Here is a 16,883-nt window from a genome sequence, read left to right as displayed (position 1 = left end):
TATTGTGCAAGTGCTGCTTAACAGTTTGTGATGGTTTTCACCCGGTTTTCCTCAATTAACCGGGCAACTGTCTTCTGCTTAATTAATGAACGAGGCAAATCTATTTCCTCCGTTTATAAAACAAGACACATCAAGATGCTTCATCCCAGAAAATAGATCCAACATTGAAATCAACGTGAAAAAGAAATCATCAACCAGTCAAACTAATAGCACAGATGCACTGCCATTAGCCCATTACCAGCCCAAACACTAATATAAGAGCCTTAAAGCACAAGTCAACAAGTAATGAACAAAATAAAGGTTACAATGTTATTCTTCATCGGCGGCGGTTGTTGTTCTGATGCGTTGGTCCTTTGGTGCCTTAGCACGATGACTTCCTGACTGTCTATCACAACAAGTTGTGCCCGACTCCGGCGATGGAGGGGTGATGACGGCGGCGCGTCTTCGGCTCGCTTCAGTGCTTATAGTCGTCGCTAGGTGGTCTACGAATCTGGATGTAATTTTTATTATTTATGGTGTCCGTTGTACTGCCATGATTGAAGATGAATAGATTGAAAGTTTTCTCAAAAAATAAATAAATAAAGGTTACAATTAATAGTTTCTTCATTATCAGAAAGGTTCCTTGCTGCTCACCTTTTCCTTGTTGTTGCCACTCAATGCTTTGCATGGCCATACCTTCAGAGTTTATTGCTTGTATGGCACAAATATTATCAGTTGATCATGTGATTTGAAGTTGCTTTAGAAGTTGAGTTACCATAAAGTTACATTATTGGGTGGCTCAGTCATATAATTCTTTGAATAATTTTCAAAATACATAGAATATTAAGGACATGAATGAACAAATGATATAAACATTACTTCTGCCTTTGAAAACCTTCACGCATTTTGTCTATTTTAGCACATTTGAACTCTTTTAAAAAGTTAAGCATGATTGATTTTACCTTTAAGATTAGCACATTTAGTATACTCAAACAAACTGGTTATCTAGATTCTACTATCATGTACGTAGTTGTAATTTTACGAAACAACGTCCTTGAGAATTGTCACGTGGAAAAAGAGTAAAAAAATGTTTGTTATGCCACAAGAAAATCAGATATACATAAGGTGTAGTACATGTTGTCTTATCTAACCCATATTAAATTAAACATAGAGAAATTAGTCAAATTACATATTACATTATCTGAATACATGTCCCTTGCCAACAGACTGCATATCGAAAGCAGAGAGGAAATTACAAACTACCCAAGGAAGGGAAATGTGGTGTGGCGGTGGAGAGGTGCACAGGGAGCATGCAAATACATCTCATACTATCTCGTACAACTTTGGTCAAAGTTTGTAATGTTTGACTTTTCAAAAAATCTATATGCACTACATTATAGAATAGAGGGAGTACAAGACAAAGTAAAAGTCTTTAACCCATTTAGAGTGTATATATATTGAAAGTGCTCACATCTTAGATATTATGTGAAATCTTATATTTGACGCGCGAGGCAACCGAATCCATGGTCTTCACCGAGACTGTTGTCGTACAGCCTCCGCCAATGCCAGTGGCAGACCCAGAAATAAAAATGAAGGGTGGGCACATTTTCAAAAAATTGAGGCCTATCTCATTGGCTTGAAAGGAGACATGAAAATTTGCTAATTACTACTACACGACAAAAAATCCCAAAAATTTGGGTGTGCCCCCCCCCCCCTACGCCGACCCTCTCCCTCACCCATTGGCACATATATTCGACCAGAGCCGGCCCACACTACCCTGAAATGGCAGGATCTAGCCGTCAGAGGTCGTTGCAACCGATTTAAGGCGCGGATCCGCGCCGTGGCACACAGCCTACCCGAACACGAGGCGGTGTGCCACCCTCCCGCACTGACCTGCTGCCGCCGCCACCCAAGAGGAAGTACCCCGGCATGTGCGGTAGTGGCACTGGGGGTGTTGGTTCCTGAAAAAAGGACTGAGACACTAGTTGCCGGTACTAGATTAGCTCCTTCTAGTCAGCGGAGCTAGCGGCGAGGGCCTGTGACTTGAAGATAGTGAGCCTCTACAACAACTGGGCGAAGATCAACTTCCCCCTCAGTAGCCACAAGGTGCCAGAGTTCATTGCCATCGGCCCCCAAGTGGTCTCCGCTACGAGGTGCAGGAGAGTTAGGTGGCCTTCGGGCAGCTCGAGGAGGTGTGCGTCGATAAGGAGTACACGGCCGAGCTCTGTCGGAATCATTCAGAGGTTGTCACCGAGGAGCGCCAACGTCTCGAGCTGCACAAGAAGGGGGCTACTGACGAGGCCGGGCCTTCCACTGCGGCAATCATTGAACTTTGCTCCAACGACCTTGACTCCGGGTCCAGCAACGACGGCTACTTTGATGGCTCCGACCACGACGTGAATTTGGACGAGCTCATGAACCAGGATGGTTATATTTTTTTAGTTTTTATTTCCATCGGATCAAATAGTTCATGCAATGTAGTTTAATTTTGTGTTGTGCAATGTAGTTTGAATCGAGTGGACTAATTTCAGTTTTTGTTTGAATGAAATTGTGTGAAAAAAAAGTTGGAGACTTAAATTTAAGAGATCGGCTAGGTACCACACTCTTTTAACTCCCGAAAATATAAGGCGTTAAAGTTCGAGGAGTCATATGAGGGCCTAGATTTTAGAAGACCGGCTAGAGATGTTCTAAATATTTGTACAAATGCAGATAATAATAAGTATTACAAAAGCAAAAAATTGTATGAAGAAAAGTACTTTACTTTCTATTCCTCCTATTGTAGATGTCCTTCTAGACCATCTCACTTGGGTGGACATGTCATTTGCTGAGACTGCAACATGTCCCGAGAGGCATTTGTTATGGGCTAATATTTTGCAGCAAGGATGCAATGGGATGGTTGTAGCATAGGATGGAAACAACCATGGTTTACTGTTCACCATGAATCCCACGTTCCCACTGTTCCCAGGCGTTAGAGTTAGGAGACCAGTGGTGGTTAAGAATGATACATATATAGGTCCAATTCAAAATTGATACACTGTATTTTCATAAAAGGTAAAATTCATACACTGTATAGTATAGATTGGGAATAGGCATGCTATCACAAGTGATTTTTGGCCCTAAGGTGTACTGAATAAGCACATCTAAAATCTCTACAATAAAAGGCATAGCCCACTCAACCATCCCCACTAGCAATTCAAAACTTATCCCTTCAGGCTAACAACACTCAATCGTTCATCCCCTCGCCAACCCTTCCATCCTCACTCTTATTCCAAACTATCCTTCCCGGACCTCTTTCATGACTATTCCGTTCTTCCCCGGCTGGCTCACAAGATGCCTAGCTGGCCGCGTGGCAATAATAATAGGAGATGATGGCGGCCCTAACATCAAGCTCGCGGATCGACCTCAGGCACGTCGAGTTTGGTTGGCATGCTTCGAGTTCACATCAGCTCGTCCTTAGTGTCCCTAGGGCCATAGTCTTGCATGCTTGAGCTCTTGCTGATTGTTCTAGCGTGTGGGCCTGCTCGGATCCTGGCGGCTTTGTTGACATAGGCATCCTCGGGCTCTACCTTGATGGCTCTCAAGCTAACCTCCCCCACCTTGATTACAACAATTATCCAAGGGCAAAGACAAGACAAGACGTTGATGATGACATGACCATGCACACACGTCACCTCAACGGCAACTAGAGGAGGTATGCATTATTTTACCCTTTTGTGGGCCATTTTTTGTTAATGCCACTAACATGAATAAAAAAATATTTCTTTTGAAACTAACGGCTAAGACTCATGTTAGGAATATCTATTTGTTTAGGCCTCCTTTGGTTTAGAGGAATTTCATAGGAATTCTAGAGGATAGGATTCTTATAGGATTTTTTCCTTTAGAGCCCTTTCGTTCATAGGAATGGATTCCTATTCTTACATAGGATTGGTTCTTATCCTCCACATTTCATAGGAAAATAAAAAAGAGCCTAGACTCAATGGAAAAATTCCTTTGGTGTCAATCAAATGACATCTTGTTTTCTATTCCTACTCATAGGATTTGAGATACATGTCATCTCGTTTTCTACAAGATTCCTATTCCTATGATAATCCTATCCTATGAACCAAAAGAGGCCATAGTATAAACTAGATGACATTAAAAAAATACCAAGATAATACTTCATCTATTGTTGTAGCATGGTAAACTACACAATGTAATCTTGGCGAGTTCTTTGGGACACCCAACAAATTGTTCCTCGTTGGTTTTTCTTCGTTCGGTTGTCAATGTTATCTTGTATAAAACAAAATGCTTTTCTGTCTCGCTTTAAAATATTAACAAGGACTCAAGCGGCGGATGAGAAGACCAAGACTCGAACTACCCAAAATGGACCCAAAAAATCGTTCTACGTGGGAGGGGTCAAGCTTATTCTGTTGCAGATTTATCAAATAGCCACATTCGTGAAATTAAAAACAAAATGTAGAAATTTTGTGACCACAATAAACTATGAGCCAAGACTTCAGACAAGATTCATCTATGCGCGGTACACCCGCTAGGCTAACGGTCTAAAAAAGATATTGAAAAAAAAGACAATATAATAAAAAAACGGGCTATAAAATAAAAAGGCGAACACACCATGTCGGTGTGCTAAGGAGAGGTTATGGCACATTTGTAATGTGCAAATGTAGTCACAACCTAGGCATCATTTCATTTATCAGTTGATTGCAAAATTTTGTAGGTAGCTTACCAAGCTGATCGCTTGGTGTCAACTGCAATAAGAATCAACATTATAAACATATGTGATGAAGTTTGCATAAGCGGTATGGGACTAAACCTATCAGACCAGGGACAAAAATTTCAGAGGCACCGCTAGACGTAGTCGTGTTGGGTGGGTCGGCCTGGTGAGCACGCTGGGCTAGCCCAATAACAAGATAGCCACGTCCATTTCGTCCGATGCGGGTGACTTCGGCCGTTGGGTGGGTCTGTTATGATCTCTACCGTGCTGCTTTACTGGCCGTTAGATAGATGGGCGGGTGACTTGCGTTGCTGGGTGCTCTTCTTGGGTTCCAGTCCACCGGCCTGCGCCATCGGCAACATCGTCCCGGCCCTCACCTTCGCCATAGCCGCCGCGCTGAGGATGGAGACCGTGCAGGTGCAGCTCGGGACTCTTGCAGGGAAGGCCTGCACGCTCGTCTTCGTCGGTTTTATCATCAGTTTTTGATGTAGCATGTTGTGATTGTTGATTCCGAGTGTATGTATGTATGTACATATACACTAGAGGCTTTGATTGACAACTCCCACGAAACAAAATCACTAGACTGAAGAAGAAGAAGAAGCTACTGCAAAATCCTATCCTGGTGAATACACTTTGACCGGGAAGTGAAACTGAAGAAAACAAAAACAAATTTCTCTTATTTTGACAGGCAGGGATCACCGGAGCGCGGCCCTCCTCCGGCTGAACCGGCGGGCGGTGGCGAGCAGGCCGACCCCGACGCACACCGCCCAGGCGCCCATCTCCAGCGCCCACCGCATCGTCTCGGCCTCCACCTCCTCCTCCTTCGACTCGTCGCCGTCGTCATCATCGCTGCTGCTGTCTCCGACCATCTGCCACTCGTCCCCGCAAGCCCCACCGCACTCGCACGACCCCCACGAGGACGCATCCTCCTCCTCCGGTATCCCCTCGAGCGGCGTCGCGCACCGGGCCCGCCTCGCCGCCCTAGCCCTGGCCCTTATGAGCACGCCGCCCTCCGCGAGGACCAGCACCTCCGCCACCCGCGTGTGCGAGCGCGACCCGGCCGGCCGGCGGCACTCGACGCGCCACCCTCCTCCGTCGAGCCGGCGCCGCGCGAAGAAGGCGCCCTCCGCCGCGAGCTCCTTCCCGGCGTACACCTCGAAGCGCGCGCCCTCGGGGGCCGAGACGCGGTCGGCGCTCGCGTACGCCGGCGCGTCGTCGGCCACGCCGCGGACGCGCAGGAGGTTGGCCTCGGCGGGGCACGCCGGCGGGAGCACGCGGCCGGCCAGCTCCAGCGCGGCGCCGCCGATGGCCGGGAGGTAGACGAGCGTGAGCTCCGCGGGCAGCGGCGACGTGGATGCGTGGGAGGAGGAGGAGGAGAGGCGGAGGTAGAAGGCGCGCACGTCGAGCCGCCGGGGCCCGAGCGGGCGGAGGTCGTCCACCGTCCCTCTGCACATTGCGGCGAGCACAAGCACGTAGGTAGGATGTGGTTCCCTTGCTAGGTTTTCACTTCGGCCTTCCTTGTGGTGGTGTTGTATGCGAGTAGGATGATCATCTCTGGTCTAGCCTGGTAGATAAAAGCGCGGGGGAGAAGGAGACCGAGCGGGTGTATCGGTGGGCGCGGGAGCTCCCGGTTTTCGGCGTGGCGTCCGTCAATGGAAACAGCAGAGCACACGGGTTGACATGGTCTGGTTTGGTTGGTGCCGACTGCCGAGCGAGCTGTGGGCGACCGGGACTCACGTCCCCGTCCCTGTCCGTCCGCCTGATACATATTTCTTCTTGCTTTGTCCTCTTGCTCCCTCACTCTACCTGGTGGGAGCACACGGTTTGGGCTTGGGTCGGCAATGGCGGCATGCGTGCTACCTGCGCCAGAAACCGCCATAACACTGCCAATTTTTAACACTATCGGTGGACTGGACTAGAGTCGCGACAACGAGGGAGCTTTGCTTTGCTTCGCAGCTGGACAATTTTTTATTTTACTTTTTTAACACTGCCAAGTTTGTTGTTGGGACATGATGAGTCCGGTGCGTCACCAGAGTAGATGGAGTTTGCGTCCCTTAGCCAAACTCTCCCCTCGCTCTCCTTTCACAAAAAGATTAAAAAAAAAACTCTCTCGCTCTCGGGATCTTAGAGGGCATCTCCGACGCCGACCCATAAACCTACCGCATGCGTTCGGGTCGCGGCACCCATCCAGCGCGATCATGTATCGGTCAGTGGCGCGACCGGACGTACTTTCTTACATGCTTGATCAATATTTTTCTAAATGCCATGTTAAAACTTTTTAAGACATGGTTAACTTTTTCCTATACACATTTAACATTTTTCCAAATGTTTGATCAACATTTTACTAATAACTGTTCAATATTTTGTTCAAATGCTTGATTAACATTTTTATATACATGATGAAAATATCATAATTAAACAATGCATGGTCAACAGTTTTTCTATACACATTTAACATATTTCAAATGGTTGATCACCCTTTTTCAAATACTTATTCAACATTTTTTTCAAATGCTTGATTAACGTGTTTATATACATGATAAAGAAACTCATCATTTTTTAATACATGGTCAACATTTTTTCCATATGCATTTAACATATTTCAAATGGTTGATCACCATTTTTCAAATAATTATTAAATGTTTTTTAAAATGCTTGATTAACATGTTTATATACATAATCAAAAAATTCATCATTTTTTGTTACATGGTCAATATTTCGTCTATTGCAAATGACTGAAATAGCATAAATTTTCAGTCCACTCAGGACAGGACAAGTAGCTTCTATGTTATTTGTTGGATTCACATCCAACAGTTCATCTGGAGAAAATTGACTAAAACGGAAATTTATTTTCGGGCACCTGAGCCATAGGTGCTCCCTTTTTCATCAGTTTCGTTAGTAAGTTAGCGAGTTTAGCGCGACGGATCAACAATCTGGGGCGAGAGTCTCGGGCCCTATTGATCTGCTCGTGGGATGGCACGAGCTTGATGGGTCGTTCATTGTTTATCGGTGTTAGGGGCCTTGACCCCGTTTCTTGTGTAGTCGGAATAAACACAGAGCAAGAAAAACGGAGCTTGAGCAGTGCAACCACTGTGTTCCACCTGTGTTCTTTGCTAGTTTTGGCCATTAGATAGAACCAACACCTAAGGGTAGGCATGCAACTCTTCCAACCAAGAATTATCATATGCGCGATCGATCCTTATTCTACTAGCTAGCTAGTTGGGCATTTGAAAGGCACTACAAATTAATCTCCACGCAAGAGCCAGCCTCGATCGATCATTACTACTTGGCCAGCAGCGGCGGGATGCTCTGCTCGTTCCTGAAGTAGTCCTGAGGATCCACCTTGGCCTTGGTGATGGCGAGCCTTTGGAAGTTGCCCTTGAAGTACTTCTCGCCCCACACCTTGCCGCTGGCGTAGGTGGAGACGTCGTTCACCACCTCGTTCCTGCCGAGGTCGAGGTCCCTGTAGTTGGCGTAGGCCTGCCTGGGGTTCTTGCTCACGTACGGCTCCATGAACCTGTACATGTCCTTGCTCCACTGCAGCGGCGCGGCGCCGCCTGCCTCGTCGAACCAGTAGTTGACGTACTGGATGTTGAAGAGGACGCCCTTGCGGTGCGGGAACGGCGTGGCCGCCTCGGGGGTGGCGCTGATGGCGGCGCCGTAGGGGTCCATGACCATGATCCCCGCACCGGGTTTTACGAGCCAGACGAAGATCTGCGCCCACACGGTCTTGGGGACGGGCTGGTAGACGTAGTCGGACTTGTACTCGGCGAAGGGCCTGAAGGTGTTGTTGCGGTTGAGGAGGTCGAAGAGGGTGGCCTGCTTGCCGAGGTGGATGAAGGGGACGGACTTGATCCAGGGCATCTCGTTGCAGTGCGAGGCGTTCATGCCGAGCTCGGGGAATTTGCTGCTCATCAGCGGCGTCAGGGTTTTGCAGGTGCCCAGGTACATGCCCTCGAACTTGGCGGTGTCGCCGAAAGCGATGATGCGGATCATGAGGTCGTCGGGGAGGGCCGGCGCGACCAGCTGCCACTTGTTGATGAGCTCTACGGCGCCTTCTCTCACCGTCTTGGGGATCTGGAACACGGTCACGGTGGGAGGCACCGGGAGGAGATTCACCTGCCACGACACCACGATGCCGAAGCTCTCGCCGCCGCCGCCCCTGACGGCCCAGAAGTGGTCCGCGCTCATGGAGCTCTTGTCCAGCAGTGTGCCGTTGGCGTCGACCACCTTCACGTCGATGACGTTCTCGGCGGCGATGCCGTACTTGCGCAGCAGCATGCCGAAGCCGCCGCCGGCGAAGTTGCCTCCTACACCAATGGTGGGGCAAACGCCGGCCGGGAACGCGAGCACGGGGCTGTTCTTGGCGATGCCGTAGTAGAGTTCGCCGAGCTGCGCACCGGAGTCCACCCACGCCGTGCGAGCCTTGGCGTCGACCAGCACGGCCCGCATCTTGTTGAGGTCGACGACAGCGAACGCCTCAGGGCGCTCGGACCGATACGACAGGCCCTCGTAGTCGTGGCCGCCGCTCCGCACGCGGAGGCGAACGGCGTGCCGGCGGCCGCACACCACCGCAGACTGGATGTGGGAGGCGTTGGTGGGGGTGATGATGTAGAGCGGCTTCACGTTTTGCGGCGACGACCACCGGGAGTTCCTGATGGTCTGCGCCAGGACGGTGGGGAAGTCAGGCGAGCTCTTGGCGTAGAGGAGGCGGGCCGGTATCGCCTTCACCAGGCATCCGAAGAAGTCCTCCTTGGCCGGCACCGGCGCCGCCGCGTAGGATACGGCGGCGTGGCAGGACAAGACGCAGATGAGGAGGGGCACCAGAGCAAAGGCCCTCGAGTTCGCCATTGTAGCTGATCGAGCTTGGAATGTATTGGCAGTGGACTTATATAGGCAGGGCGGATCCATTGGCGAGCTCCGCAAGCTAACCTAAAATTGGAGTGTTTAGCTGAGTCAAAGGTCTCCGTTCCACCAGGCCCGTGCGCCATGTGGCGATCGCGCCTCGCGAAATCGAGCACCGCCGCGCGTTTGGTTCAAGCACACAACCGACGCGATTGCAGCAGTGCCCTTCTTTCGCGCGCGAAACTGCAGCAGCGTTTAATGCGGGGGCGTTGAAAATTGAATTTACTTTAAATGCGTTTACTTCTGGAAATGTTACTGCAAATACTGCTTTCTCTTTTTCGATTTATAGATCTCAATTAAAAAATCTCATCAACTAAGGTAGACGATGACTGATGGAATATTTTTATAATTTATAAAAACACTCAATTAATGTTTTTATTTTCTTTAAAAAATTATGTTTATCAATGAATTAATTGCAATGCATGCATGCATATAATACATGCATTGCTTAATTTTCTCTTAATACTTGCATGCAATGATTTAATGCACCTTGTAATATGAACTTGTGATAGGGAACAATCAAATTGAGCTTTATAAAATGAAAAACTAAGATTTTGAGATAAGCCCTATAAACCGGAAAGAAGAAAGTACTACGTTCACTGGAAAGTGTGGGAGTAGTATTTGTTTCTGGAAAAGTTACTTACTGTATTTTCTGTTGCTTAAATGCAGTACGGATTAATAGAAAAACTCAACCAAGACGAACGCCCCAAACCGCCTTCAAACCGGCTTCAAACGTGCTGACCGACACCCCTTATATCCAGCTCAAATATAGGGCGGATATGAAAAGGCCGGGGTGCATCCGCCACTTCAGGCCTGGCCCACACTAGCCCATCCGACTCCACATATATTCGTCTCCATCCCCTCTCCGGACCAAACCTAGTCACTTCACTCCACTCCACTTTCCTCCGCTCCACTCCACAACCCAAGCTCCCGTTTGACAGTGGATTCGAGGACGACCAGTGCGGATCCGTCGACAGGGGTGTCGTCCCGGGCGGTCTGGAGGAGGCAATGGACATCCGCATTGCACTCCACCGCTTCCAGGAGGATAGCGCCCAACCGATGGCAGACTCTATTCGGCGCGAGTTGATTGTGTCGGTGCACCCGACGCTCGAATCCTCCGGGGCTGGACCATATGGTTCTCCTGGGAGCCTTCCAATCTCCCTTTCCCCATCACCAGTCAGACCGAGTATAACTCCTACCGGGACCTATGTGCACGTCATGGGAAGGAGAGGACGAGAGCGGCGAAGGTGGCTGATGCGGCATCACAGGCGGCCGCAGAGGAGGAAGCCGTCTGCGCCTCGATTGTAAAGAATCGGCCATGGAGGAACACGTGTGCCCTCGCCCGAGAGCAGATTCGGGTGGTCCATGTCATGGCCGGACTACCCCCCAAGGAGGAGAAGGTGGACAGCGACGAGCCGGACAGCCCTGACGACGAGCAGATCCGGCTTGATCCAGACTGCATTTTCGACTGCTATATTTGCGAGAAGGACGACAAGGGCGACGGGAATGGTAAAGGCAGCCGTGGATGATCTTTTCTATAACTAGAATGTAGGTTAAACATGCCAAAATTTGATAGTATGATGGCATGTTCTGATGTAGTAGTCGGATGATGTGTGCAATGCATCGTTTACGTAGTTACATGAGTTTGTATGGATTTGAGGTATGCTAATTAAGGTGTCTGGTTGTGAGAAGAGAAATTTGAGGTGTGACTGGGCAGTGCCTGCGGACGTGTCCAAGCACGTCCACTGGCATTTGAGGGGCCGAATTTGTCAAGTCCAGCTATATATGCTCTAATGGCATTAATTATATGTTTAAATATACTAGGCACATATATATTATTATTGTATTTCCTACTTTTTAGAAATCATGCTTGTATTCATGTCATAAAACATTATAAAGTCCTAAATCCGTGCAACCACACAATAACAAACACATGATCAAGCAGAATAACAAAGAGCACCCTAAATCAATGAGAAAAAACATGAAGATCTCCAGAGCTCTGTGTTGTCACCCCTGAACTGTACGAAACCCCCCCTCAAGAAAGGAATCCGAACCATACCCAGTCAGGACATCATCTTGAACCACGACATCATGGCCGCCACAATGCTCCACCTTTTCTTTACTCCGGCGCCGAAAGGACAAGGACACACTTCATCCAACAAGCCCGCACCAGCCTTCGCCATATGCCGCCTTCTATGTCGAAGAGACCTAGGATACCGGTCCAGCATCACGTCCGTGCAAAGCAGGACATCCCTCCAGCAACGGCGTAAAGAAAAAGGACGAACCTCAGGAGTAGATCATACCGACGAGGAGGATTAAGAAAGTCTGTCTCCTCAAAACCACCAACCACTCAAGGACTTGCCCAGCCAGTGTTGGTCGATGTGACGCCCAGATATGTAAGCTACAGTAGTTTCCTGTTAATGATGCCACATCACTGTGGTTACTGTTCTTAATCTCGCGTTAGTTCAAAATGATTCAAATTCAAATTTGAGTTAAAGGCAAACATCAAAAGTTTTCAACCGTTAAAACTAAAATGTTCGAATTGTGACATAATTAAATATACTAAATTAGGTACAACTTTTGTATTTTACCAAAACTAAAATATTTAGGAAATAAGAGAAAATAGAAAAGGAAGTATAAATAAAAGGAAAAAGGCAAGACAGGAAATGAATAAAAAGAAAGGCAAAAAACCCTCCCCCCCACTAGGCCAACCGGCCTAGCTAGTCAGTCGGTCGGCCAGCCCACTACCCTCCCTGGCCTATATCCCCACTACCCCCCCTAAACCCTAACTCCCCAACCCCATGATCCCCACTCCTTCTGTTTCCCCCTCGATCCAGATCGGGGCAACGACGCCCTGACCCCATCGCCCCTGACGCGATCGCCGCCCAGAGCGACCTCGCTGGAGCCACCCCGCCGGCCTACCTCCTCGCCTCCTCATCCCTCTATTTTCCGAAGCGTAATCCCCGCCCTCCTCCCCGAGCCCCGCCACCATTACCCCACGACCGACGGTGAGACGTCACACCTCCCCTCTCCCCCTGTCGGACGCCGTCCACCGCGCCCGACCGCGCCGTTGCACAGGCCAAGCCCCCGCTCGTTGCTGCCCTCCCGGCCAAGCGCCCACGCGTTGGCCTCGCCGGCCTCGCACCGCCCCGTGCATCACCGCCCGCCGCTGCCCCGGGGTCGTGGCCCCTCCACGCGTCGCGGCCTGGTCGAGCACCCTGATACGTCTCCAACGTATCTATAATTTTTGATTGCTCCATGCTATATTATCTACTGTTTTGGACATTATTGGGCTTTATTATCCACTTTTATATTATTTTTGGGACTAACCTATTAACCGGAGGCCCAGCCCAGAATTGCAGTTTTTTTTTTGCCTGTTTTAGGGTTTCGAAGAAAAGGAACATCAAACGGAGTCCAAACGGAATGAAACCTTCGGGGACGTGATTTTCTCAATAAACAAGACCAGGGAGACTTGGACCCTACATCAAGAAAGGAAACAGGAGGCCACGAGGTAGGGGGCGCGCCCACCCCCACCAGGCGCGCCCTCCACCCTTGTGGGCCCCCTGTTGCTCCACCGACGTACTCCTTCCTCCTATATATACCTACGTACCCCCAAACGATCAGATACAGAGCCAAAAACCTAATTCCACTGCCACAACTTTCTGTATCCACGAGATCCCATCTTGGGGCTTGTTCCGGAGCTCCGCCGGAGGGGGCATCGATCACAGAGGGCTTCTACATCAACACCATAGCCTCTCCGATTGTCGGAGTAAATAGCCATGGGTAGCCTAGCCGGGTTCCCCTGGCCCTTCTGAAAAAGTTACGAGCCCGCCCGGCTCTCAAGAATCCAAGACATGGGGCCGCCTTCCCCTAGCTGGCTGCAACCCGGGCCGGCTTTCGGAAGGCGGTCCGACTTTAGCCCTCCTGAGAAGGCCGACTCCAAGAAGCCGGCCATGAGAAGGCCGACTCCAAGAAGCCGGCTCCCCATAAAGCGGTCAAGACCGTACCCACAAAGTTTGCACCCACCTAACGTCGGTGCGACGGGGCGTGGCTACAGTAAAGCCTGCCACCCCCGAATCCCGGAGCATGCATGACATGGTGCGCCGTACGGGCCAGGCACAACCCGTCCGGCGCGGCACTGTTGCCATGTTGACCCTGGCATAACCCACGACGGGCCGCCAGCGCGGCCCGCAGACGATGGGCCCCTTTGAGCAGAGAGACGCCCGAAGGCGGCCACGCCTCCAACTAGTCGGCCTAAGACAGAGCCGGCTCCCGCAGCCGGCTCCCGCAGCCGGCTTGCCGCCTTCCTCGAAGAGGACGCCCCATTAAGGAGACAAGACGCGGTAATGCTACAGCGATCACCTGACAGGCGGCGGTACTGTAGCCACGCTTACCACGATGAAGCTCACGTCAACAAGATGAAGCCACAGTAACCAGCCGCCGACCAGGCCCTGGATAGTGGGGCCTGCCTGTCGACCAAGGGGCCGGCAGCCGGCGGGACCCACCAGTCAGCGGGCCCCAGCAGCCGGCGCGGAAGCCGGCGAGCGCAGTCACAGACGGCTGGGCCCCGTGCCCAGTCGGATTACCATTGTACCCCCGGGGGGTAGGCCTATATAAACCCCCCGGAGCACCCATGCAAAGGGTTCGACCCCTTACTAGTCCTAGACCCCCCACAAGGAGAAGAAGCAGGCTTGCCGTGCCCTTCTTCCTCTTCCCACCAAACAGCTCAAGGAGCATTGTATTGCCACTCGATTCATCTAGTGAACATACGGAGACCCCGCAGAGCAGCAGTAGGGGTGTTATCTCCACGGAGAGCCCCGAAGCTGGGTAAGATCCGCCGGCGTGCATGTCTTCGCTTTATCCCATTTCCAGGCACCGGCGATGTCTTACTGGCTCCCACAATGATAAGCCACCCGTTGGCATATGTCGCACCTACCACCCGACATTTGGCGCCCACCGTGGGGCCAGGTGCACCGTCGTCCGGAGACCTGTTCTGGACGGGAACCCTCTTCCTCCCCAGCGAGCGTAGCCAGCCCGGCACGCCCGATGACGCTTGCCACGACGCGCTGCAAGGCGTCACCAGCATCTGCGCTGCGAGCAGCCTCGCCGATCTCCTCGACGAAACTCTCATCTCCGACGAGCTCGCCTCCGATGCGGGCACCGACCACCTCGCCAACCTTCTCGGTCAGCTCCATGTCTCCAGCGAGCCCGCTGCGGACCTGCAGTCGGTTGGCTGCACCGACCCGATGCCTGTCGACTCCGACACGGCATCCTACGACACCTTCCCCACCAACGTCGCGATCTACAACGACCCGCTTCCTCGAGCCGACGGCTGTGATGCTGTCACCACCGAAGTGATGGTTGTCGGCCACGGCGGCCTGGCCGACGAGAGCGCCCACGACGCCTCGCGCGCGGTGGCCCACGACTTGTCCGCTCCCCTCCCGGCTAATGCCAACAACGAAGCACTGGAAGCACGCCGCCTCGCCCTCCTCGCAGAGGGCCGGAGGCTGGCCTCTGTAAGACGCCTCACTGAGGCCTACCAGCGTGAAGCTGACCGCGCCGCCTTCGGCACGCCGGCCCCGAGCGGGCCAAGCCGGGCCGGCCTTGTCAAGCAACGCGGCGCCGTCATCGCCGAGACGCTGGGAGTCGACCGCCCGGTCTATGCCACTCCGCTCAAGAACCTGCGTGCCGCCCAGGCGGCTGTAGACGAGTTGGACGGCTTGGAGGCCGAAGACCTCCCCCACATGACCCGGCGCATCCAGCAATTGATTGACGCAGCCGCACAGCGACACGAAGCCGACGCCCGCGCGGAAAGCCTTCCCCCGCGCCGAGAACATGGCGCGACGTCCCGGACGCCGACTACGAGCAATACCCGCGCGCGACGCGAGAAGGAGTCGGCTGCCAGCCGCAGTCGGACCCGGATCTCCATCGAGCGAGACGCGGATGGTCATCCCCGAGCCATGGAATGGCGGGGCGACCCGCCTCCGCCTCCGCCCCGTGGAGAGAGATATCCCGCCTCGCCGCCAGTGGTGCACCCGACTCTCAGCGGCCGGCTAGGCCGCCGCGAAGGAATCGGCGAGAACGACGCCCGCCATCGGATCGACCGCCTGGCGCGATCCCTGGCGTTGGAAGAAGAAGACGATGTCGGTCCGCCTTGTTTCGGCCCCCGCATCCGCGACGAGCCCTTTCCCAAAGGGTTCTCACTCCCAAGAGACACGCCCAAATACAACGGCTCCGTGAAGCCGGAAGATTGGTTGATCGACTACTCCACGGCGGTTAGCATAGCCAACGGCAACCGGCGCGTTGCCGTGAAGTACGTGCCCCTCATGCTGTAAGGCACGGCGCGGACCTGGCTCAACAACCTGAAGCCGCGTAGCATCAACAGCTGGCTAGATTTCACAGAAGCTTTCATCCGCAACTTCACCAGCACCTACAAGCGGGCTCCCAAGCCCAGACAGCTCTCCTTGTGCGTACAAGGCCCCGCCGAGTCCACTCGCGATTACCTCACGCGTTGGGCCGAGCTCCGCAACTCCTGTGAAGGGGTGCACGAGGTGCAAGCCATAGAATACTTCACGGCCGGATGCCGAGAAGGCACCCTCCTCAAGCACAAGCTCCTCTGCGACAAGTCAGCTACCCTCGACGAGCTTCTGGACATAGCGGACAAGTACGCCACCGCCGACTCCTCGATGAAGACCGAGCTTCGGGTAGACGTGTCCGGAAAGGTACTCAACCCGGCGCCCAAGACGCCGGCTGGGGACCCCGGCCGACTCCCTCACTCGAATGACCACAAGCGCAAGGGCCCCGCGCCGCCTCCCGCCAGTCGGCAGGTGGCCACAATCGAAGATGCGCCGCCTGAAGAACGATCGGCGCCCAAGAAGCCCAAGGGCGGCAGGCCGGCTTGGCAGCCCGCCTTCTCCTACGAGCAAACCCTCGACGCCCCTTGCAAGTTCCACAGTGGCGCGAAGCCGTCCAACCACACGACCCGGAAGTGCCATTGGCTCACCCGAATCTCTAAGGGCGAAGGGCTCGTGCCGCCTCCGCCTCCGCCGCCTCCGGCCGCTCGGCCCGCAGTCGGAGCCGTGCATGACGAGTTCCCTGACGAGCAAGCAACCTACATCGTCTTTACAAGCCAGCCCGAAGACCGGCGCAGCAAACACCAAGAGCGCCAGGAAGTTAGCGTGGTTGCTGCCAGCCCCGCCGGACACATGCATTGGTCAAAAAAGCCCATCGGCTGGAGCCGGGCCGACCATCCGGAGGTGATGCCGTCTCCCGGCTCTTATGCTTTGGT

The 16,883-nt window shown here is 52.4% G+C and overlaps 2 protein-coding genes across 2 annotated transcripts; both read right to left on the bottom strand.

Annotated features, from left to right (window-relative positions):
- Positions 1–5,121: 5,121 nt before the first annotated feature.
- Positions 5,122–6,297, bottom strand: LOC119331523. The gene has a single exon (XM_037604687.1). It carries the CDS (start codon positions 6,142–6,144, stop codon positions 5,386–5,388), a length of 759 nt encoding a protein of 252 aa, XP_037460584.1. The 5' UTR covers positions 6,145–6,297; the 3' UTR covers positions 5,122–5,385.
- A 1,452-nt stretch (positions 6,298–7,749) lies between these two features.
- LOC119330537 (berberine bridge enzyme-like 27) lies at positions 7,750–9,541 on the bottom strand. Its single transcript, XM_037603650.1, has one exon. It carries the CDS (start codon positions 9,539–9,541, stop codon positions 7,973–7,975), a length of 1,569 nt encoding a protein of 522 aa, XP_037459547.1. The 3' UTR covers positions 7,750–7,972.
- Between the last annotated feature and the right edge of the window lie 7,342 nt (positions 9,542–16,883).

Source organism: Triticum dicoccoides, chromosome 7A, assembly GCF_002162155.2.
Source record: "Triticum dicoccoides isolate Atlit2015 ecotype Zavitan chromosome 7A, WEW_v2.0, whole genome shotgun sequence".
Lineage (NCBI taxonomy): Eukaryota > Viridiplantae > Streptophyta > Magnoliopsida > Poales > Poaceae > Triticum > Triticum dicoccoides.
The sequence above is the reverse complement of the archived record's forward strand: the minus strand, read 5'-3'. Positions and strand labels throughout refer to the sequence as shown.

Bases quoted from the DNA above. Each gene is read 5' to 3' on its own strand.
- LOC119331523 (XM_037604687.1), bottom strand. From the start codon at position 6,144: ATGTGCAGAGGGACGGTGGACGACCTCCGCCCGCTCGGGCCCCGGCGG.
- LOC119330537 (XM_037603650.1), bottom strand. From the start codon at position 9,541: ATGGCGAACTCGAGGGCCTTTGCTCTGGTGCCCCTCCTCATCTGCGTC.